Source organism: Saccostrea cucullata, unplaced genomic scaffold, assembly GCF_032062105.1.
Source record: "Saccostrea cucullata isolate Sc308-1 unplaced genomic scaffold, CSIRO_AGI_Scuc_v1 ctg14415, whole genome shotgun sequence".
Lineage (NCBI taxonomy): Eukaryota > Metazoa > Mollusca > Bivalvia > Ostreida > Ostreidae > Saccostrea > Saccostrea cuccullata.
Window position 1 is genome coordinate 1 of NW_026918674.1, and position 8,037 is coordinate 8,037.

At 32.1% G+C, this 8,037-nt stretch overlaps 1 protein-coding gene across 2 annotated transcripts; it reads right to left on the reverse strand.

Moving 5' to 3' along the window:
- Positions 1-3,078: 3,078 nt before the first annotated feature.
- LOC134269491 (uncharacterized) lies at positions 3,079-6,326 on the reverse strand. 2 transcript variants are annotated; one of them, XM_062751702.1, is made up of 2 exons: positions 6,236-6,316; positions 3,079-4,680 (listed from the first exon to the last, which is right to left on the reverse strand). In XM_062751702.1, exon 2 carries the CDS (start codon positions 4,670-4,672, stop codon positions 4,019-4,021), a length of 654 nt encoding a protein of 217 aa, XP_062607686.1. In that variant the 5' UTR covers positions 4,673-4,680; positions 6,236-6,316; the 3' UTR covers positions 3,079-4,018. The 2 variants fall into 2 exon arrangements, with proteins under 2 accessions (XP_062607686.1, XP_062607680.1); XM_062751696.1 differs by having other exon boundaries at positions 3,081-4,680; positions 6,231-6,326.
- Between the last annotated feature and the right edge of the window lie 1,711 nt (positions 6,327-8,037).

Sequence of the window (8,037 nt, forward strand, 5' to 3'; positions counted from 1 at the left end):
TTGTTTATGAATTAATAAATAAACTAGATGTACTGTGAGCAGTGAGCTCACTAAATGATACCCCCGTCTCCTATATGATTTTAATTGCAAAGTCCATGTTTTGTTCTGGGAGACCCGATATAAGTGCCAGATCAAAAAGAAAAATAGGAGGTGTGTGGCAACGCACTTTGAAAAAAATTATGCACTTTGAAAAAAATTTTTCAAAGTGCGTTAAAATTGGGACAAAATCAACGCACTTTGAAATTTTTTTTCAAAGTGCTTTAAATTTGGGACCAACTCAACGCACTTTGAAAAAAATTTTCAAAGTGCGTTAAGAGTATACATCAATATATTTTATCATGGAGACACTTAACGCACTTTGAAAAAATATGTAAAAACAAAAAATTCTGGATTGAGATTTTAGTAATGGAAATATTTTATTTGTAATTTATCTTTCAAAACACTTATGTATTGATTTACTCCCGTCGAGAAGAGGAGAAGACGGATAGAAAATCTATCAGTCCAAATCTTTATCATTCCAATACATAGGCGTCGGTAACAAAAAAAAGGGGGAGGGGAGTAATAAATCCCAAAAATGATAAGCTGCATTTTCAATGCTTATTAGTTATATGATGTATATCTTTCCAAAATAATTGGGGTGCTCTTGTCTTCGCCCGGTTTCCATACCTATGCTATATACCCAAAACAGGTACATGTATATATAATATGTATTTAAATAATGGTATGACGTTGAAAACTTTCAATACAGATGGAAACTAAAAAAATGTAAGCACAGTAAAAAGTATGAGAGCGAAAGAACTTTTATAGTTTTGAAAAATCAAATTCGCCCCTTTTCTTAAGATAAATTCAATGCTTTAAGTCATTCACTTTTAGCCCCCCCCCCCCCTTTACATCTACCTATTACAGAATAGAATTTTTAAACAGAAACAAAATAATGATATTAAACAATTATCTCTCTATTTTTTCTACAAGACCAATTTCCCTTTTATAACTTTTATCAAAACCTAAGATATTTAAATATTCAATATCTCATGTCCTGAAGTGACCTCATCATAAAAAAAAGCTATCCAACCGTTCATCAATCAATTATTTATCATACCGATTATTTGTGAGAACATTGATCAAGCTTTACATTTTTTTTTCAAAGTGCGCTAATATGGTCGATATTAACGCAGTTTGAAAAAAAAATTATTTTTTTTTCAAAGTGCGTAATTTTTCAAAGTGCGTTGTAACAGAGGTACAAAATGTAATACAGAATCTGTGAAAGTATCATTAAATTTTATTCAGTGGTATAGGAAGTGATGCGGATAAGAGATGGGTACCCCTCGATCAAATAGAAAAAGTGGCACTGTCAATTTTTGCTATGCCGGAAAACCCTCCGAAATATGTTTCTGGTCAAAAATTACAATAGGAGGTGTACAATATGGCACAATGTGATAAAGATTCTGTGAACGTCTCGTTACAATTTCATTCAGTGGTACATGTATAACAGCTAGGAGTTGCCGATAAGAAATGGGTCAAAAGCCCAGCGGACAGACAATCAGACATCCATGCATCTCGATCACTATATACCTTCCCGCTTTTTAAGCTCATGCACGAATTAGTGAATTGGAATAAAAACACACAAACAATCAATAACAAGTTTTCACAACTGTTTATTCACATACTTGTCTATTAATTAGCAACACATAATATAAAATTTAAATTAAAAATTTTTAAATTTTAAAAGAATATTTAATAAATTGATTATTTGTGTGTTTTATTTAAATTTGATTAATTATAGAGCAGGTAAATAGTGATGTCGTGATCATCAAAACGCTTGAATATCATGATGAGCTTTAAAAGGCAACAGTTCATTTTGGGGCCCCGGTCAACAGTTCACTGTTTCATGGTCATGCAAAAACATAAAATAAATTGTGAAACAGTTCATAATGCCTAATTACAATTTATATAGTAGGTTAGGTAATAATATTTAATGTTTTCGCAGAAGCGTTTGAATACAAAACTTGGGCAGACCTGTTAAAAAGTGCATGATTAACGTTGACCATATTTCATGGCATGTTTGAGATCAGCATGCAATGAGGATGTAATTATTTTTTTTGTTAAAGAAACAATTGAACATATCCTATGGGATTGTGACCTTGTACAATTACTCCTTGGAAACTTTTAATATTATTTCCAGCAGAAAAATGTTTAGTTGCAACCCCCCCCCCCCCAAAAAAAAAATTATTTATTAATTTTAGGTATTGAAGGAAGAAATAATGAAATAGCAAATATCTAATTTTATGGTTAAAATATTATATTCATACAAGTACATCTAGATGTACTGAAAAACTCGAAATGTGCACTCGGTGGTATCACAGATGAATCATTTTTTACAAAATACCAAAAATTTATCTCGTAAAAAATATTGAAAAGAAAACTTTGACAATCAGTGGAACAGGTGGAACCAATTAATTTTGTAATTCTCTCTCTCTCTCTCTCTCTCTCTTGTAAGTATGTAGATGCACAATTCTGTCATAATATAGAGATAATGGATGTTTTGTATAAGATGAATTGTGTTGAAAAAAATTTTTTTTTAAATTTTGTTGTCTCTGAAATTTCTACCCTTATTCATTTCAAAGAATGTAGAAAATGGAGCATTATCATGATTATCAAAAAACTTACTTTGTAAACTGTTAATATCGTTTTCTTGTGTCTTCTGTATTCATTGAATTTTGAAAAAAAAAATTCAAAATAATTTTTTTCCTACCTACCAACCCCTTTTTTGGTCAGGGGACAGGAAACAAGGGTATATTTTCTTTTTGTGTAAACAGTATTTTTAGAAGATTATTCATATTTGTCTTGACAAATCTTATTTCTCAACATCACCAATTCAATCTTTATCAATAGTAATAATCCATGATCTTCATTGTTTTCAATGTTCTAAAAGTACAGAGTCACATTTAAAAATGAATTTGTTTTATTCTTGAATGGAGAAATAACAATATACAATAATACAATAAAATAATATTACATAAGAATAAAGACTATCAAATATAAATTAATATTAATATCATGAACATGATACAAATACAGTTGAAAAAGATATTCCAATTTAAATAAAAATGCAAGTAAAAGATATAATAAGTTAGGAGGGAAAGGGATTAGAAAATCAAGAGGCCTGTGGGCCACACCACTCACCTGTGACACATTACCCTCTCCCTGATTGAAGAAGTATGAACATTAATTCCTAGTTCTTGCCCTTTTTACACACTTATAATAAAAGATGGCTGGCATATATGTCATTATTTTATTTTTTAAAGTGAATGTAGTGTTTATTAATAAATCTCTGTGAAATAGAACTATTTTGTAAGGGCATGTAAAAAAAAATTCCACTGTAGTAAAACTATGAACTTCTATAAGTTTGAAATAATCTTGTATTCACAGTCCTTTCCAATAAGATCTCTTCTAATAACCCAAATTGGAGGCCTTTTGAATAAAGTCTGCATCAATTTCACATATTATGAATAGCCCTCTGCTGTGTTTTTATCAAATCTAAGGGGTACATGTAGGATAAAAAAATTTAATTAGCATCAATATTTGAAAACATTGAACATACTTGATTAAGCAAGTTTGCTTGAAATAGCCTCAAATGCTGTTCTCAAAAAAATTTGGTTAACAATGGATTATTTCAACCACACATACATACATGCAATATGGCAAGCATCACTGAAGCAGCCAAACTTTGATAAGAAGAGCTTACTATGTCTATAGCCTCTATGTCACATGAGAAGGAAGAAATAATACCGTAAAATCACTTATTTTCATGGGTTCAAATTATCGTGGTTGGAGGAAAAAAACTTAGTTCCTGGGGATTTGATTTTGTGGATGAAGAATCGAGAGTATTTATGTAACGTTTTACATTTCGTGGTGGACATAAATTATCATGGGTCTCCTCACACTTCAATAACAATGAAATTTAAACCACCATGAAAATTTGTGATTCCACAGTATATCACAGGCATATATTCAGATCTTAAACGAACCCTTCTTCTGTCAGTTTCACATTCCCGTCACTGTCAATTTCATGAGTTTGTCCACTTCCTCCACAAACCCTTTTCCAGCTAATTTGGATTTTATTTTTTCCATTTTTCTCAACATTGAATCCACCATACATCCCTGGAACAGGAAAGTAGAAGCTTCCCTTCTCAAACAAATATGCCACTTGAGGAAGACTCTGCTTATTGTCCTTTATTAAATCTTCAACTCTCTCCATAATGACTTTATGTAAGCCTTCCTCGAATTTCTGTATCATTTTTTCTTTCTGTTTTATTTCTTGTGGGATTTTAATCAGCTCTAGTACATCTTGAGGGAGCTGAGATTTTACGCCGATATCATATGCTGTCTCCCCTGCAGAATTTTTTAGGCATTTAGCAGATCCAATTTGAAGCAGTTTTTCGAAAACATCCTTGGGAGCAGATCCAAGTGCAGCATAATGAAGTGGTGTGTTAAGAGTGGTCTCTATGTTTTCTTCTACACACCTGGTAGAATTAGCCAATTCTTCATTACCATCTACAGACTCTAGAAGTTTTTCCCATTCTTTATTCTTTCCTAAATTATCTATATTTTCTCGTAGGTTTCCCATGTCTCCTCTAAAGACACTCTTCTTCACTGTTATTGGATAAGACATCCCAGGATCTATTTAAAAGATCAAGATGTGTATTGGAAAACAAATATTGCAATGTTGTTGAATTTAAAGGAAAACAGATAAGTTGAGTACTTTCAGAGAATAAATGTACTCCTTGATCAAAAAATAAACAAAGAGGCCCTAAGTGAATCATGTTCTATTTTAGCATGTTTTAGGTTAATGTTAAATTGTTATCACATGAAAACTATTTCTGAAATCTTGAAGTTTTTGCCTAGGTCAACAATGGTTTTTTCAATTCATATTAATTTCACATTAACCTAAAACACATTTTTATAACATCATCTTTAACATGCATATTTGGGAAATTTAATTGAACAATTAAAGAAAATTAAAATTTTACACAGTGGCGGATCCAGAGGGGGAGTTACAGGGGTTGCAATGCCCCCCGCTCTTTGGATTTGTAAAAAAAAAGAGAATGAAGAAAGTCCAAAATTTTTGTTGTATTTTTACTATAGAAAATGTTCAGAGAAAGCCTAATTTTGTAATATATAAAGAAATTTGGTTGTGAAAACAAAATGAAAGCCCACCTCCTTTACAAAATAGGATTTTCCAGTTTGGAGATTTATTTTCCTTTATTTTTCAAAAATCTTTAGGATTATAATTCATATAAAGTACTAGCCGCAGAACTGTAGCTCTACGAAAAAATATATATTGACAGACCAGAGAGCTACAGTGCCACCCATTAATAAAAACTATATATTTATTGCGCACAAAAAAAGTGCGCTCGGTTCTGGATTAATTCTTCCAAAGTCGTAAATTACCTCAATTGCAAAAAAGCTAGATTTTAATAAAAAGTCCTTACTCCTCTATCAGAAACTCTTGTAGTTTACATCTGTACGAGGCGCATTGGACATTGGATCTTGCAAACCAAAATGGAAGTATAAACAGGCGAAATTTCCGATGATCTCAATTTCAGGGCCAGGAGGGCTAATAAAACAGCTATATTAAAGGAATGTTTTGTGGTGGAAGCAGTGAAAGAATAAGTTAGAAAAACGTGGTTAGTTACATTTTGAGATGACAGTTTTAAAAACACGGAGATATAAATCGAGAAAAAGCGCACATTTTTGTGCGCAATAAACATACAGTTTTTTCAATGGGTGGCACTGTAGCTCTCCGGTCTGTCAATATATTTTTTTTAAAGGTGGGGTTTGAGCTTATAAAGTACATATTCATGTTTACCCTTATTCTCTTTAGAGAAGTACAGGGTGTAGGCATAGCCTGTCCACTTCTCTAAAGAAAAAGTTTTACCCTCAACAGATTAACGTTTAAAATTTCATTTACAATACATATGTTATAGTAACACTTCTATATCATGATCATCGGCATCTTCTATTGATAGGAGAGTATCGAGAACATGTAACCTTTTTATTATACGGTAAATGTATTGTTTCTTTCATATCCATAGACACAGATAGTACAGAATTAGTGCCCCGCCCCTTTATTCCCCTTTTCCGTGTGACAATTAATAGATTATGTAAACCGAATACCAATTTTTAGAATAAATATTTTACAAACAATAAAAAGAAAAATCAAGACTCACATTACTAGCAATACTTGCAACACAGTGGCAAGACTCCCAAGTCAATATTTTTCTTTTTGCTTTGGCAATATGTCAAAACCGGAAATGCTTGTCCCCTATGTTTTGATTAAACCGGTAATGAACTTTCTAATTCCGGAAAAAAACGACAATCCTTTCAGATCTTTAATTTAGTCACATATTTATCTTGATGAATAAGCAAATAATTCATTTCATCCTAATAAATATCATTCGCGAAATCTATTAGGGTACTGTATATATTAATTAAAGAATATAATTAAGATACCAAACCAATGGGTTAATTAATTCATAATCGCAAGCCAGGGATTTTTCACAGGTACTTTGGACAGGACCCCCCCCCCCCCCCCCCCTATTTAACCCCTGGGCTTATTAGACATTTTTTTCAAATTTAATTTAGTACACTTATTCAACATGTTTGCAATATGAACAAATCGTCAAAACCCCAAATAATCGCTCCACAAAAAAGACTTTCCCTCTTATAATGTATAGTGGGTTATTTTTTGTGGATTGATTATTTTGGGGTTTTGAGGCTGTCCACAAATACCTGTGGGATTTTTTGTAAAAATAGAAAAGGCATTAAAATTCTTCCTTACGACGATGAGTTAATTTTCATCATTCATAAAAAACCTTTTAGATTTATGTTTTTATCCTCAACATATTTTTTTATTAGATAGAATGTTCCATCGTAAAAATGATAATGTGCTATAGCTACGGACGAGGGCTTGTCCCGAGTCACAGTTAGATTATTCTAACTAATTTTTCACATGCTTGTCTTTAAAATCGTCTTCCTGTTGTAATTAAATGCAGTACACAGTAGGCCAAATATTGATGTTACAGAAACAAGGGTTCCTATTTATCCACTGGCGGAGTTAAATGGGTGCGTGGGGGTGGAGGCGCACCCCCCCCTTTAAAATTTTCAAAGTATGATAATTATGACTAGTATTGATAATGCCACATTTTTGGTACATAACTAAGCAAAACCACTGTTATTGTGTCTAGTTTTTTAAATACACGAAAACCCAGGAATTGTCGGGGGCTTCGCCCCCTGGGCCCCCACCATTCAAAGTATGATATGACTAGTAGTAATAATGCCGTACTTTGGTACATAACTAACCAATATCACTATTAGTAACTAAGTAAATCGTTTATTATATAGTGGCATGTTTTATAATACAGTACAATGAGAAACATTCAATACTATTAATATTCAAACATCCGGACCTATATGTCACTTTTAACAAAACTAATTGAAAAATATGCACTATTTTTGTGCCTGTTTTTTTTTTAAAACATATGAAATACACGAAAATCCAGGAGCTCTCAGGGGGCGATCGAAGTCCGTTATGCAAATTATCCCATGTTTCCCACTATCGTTGGTGCCCTGGCATACTATACTAACTAGACAGTGATTCCTTAAATAAATATTTTAACAAACAACAAAAGATTTGATAAACTTTGGATGACGACAAGTGGGTGCACTTTTTATTGCCAAAAAAAAAATAATAAAGTTTGATCGAAAATCTGGAATTAGAGAAAAAACTGTCGTGACGGTCCTATTTTTACCCAGAGGAGCGCTCCCAACTTTCTTTTTTTTTAAGAGGTCCAATGATTGAAAAAACCAAAGGAATTAAGGAACGTCAATGTAACTTTTATGTTGAAGTTGAAATATGGAAACCTTAAATCTGATGCACTAAAAAAATAACAAGTCAAATCAGTAAGAAGACTTGTAAATTCATTTTCCATACACTCATTACCTCAAAAGAAGTTTTACCGGGTATTAGGTAGATTT

Bases quoted from the DNA above. Each gene is read 5' to 3' on its own strand.
- LOC134269491 (XM_062751702.1), bottom strand. From the start codon at position 4,672: ATGTCTTATCCAATAACAGTGAAGAAGAGTGTCTTTAGAGGAGACATG.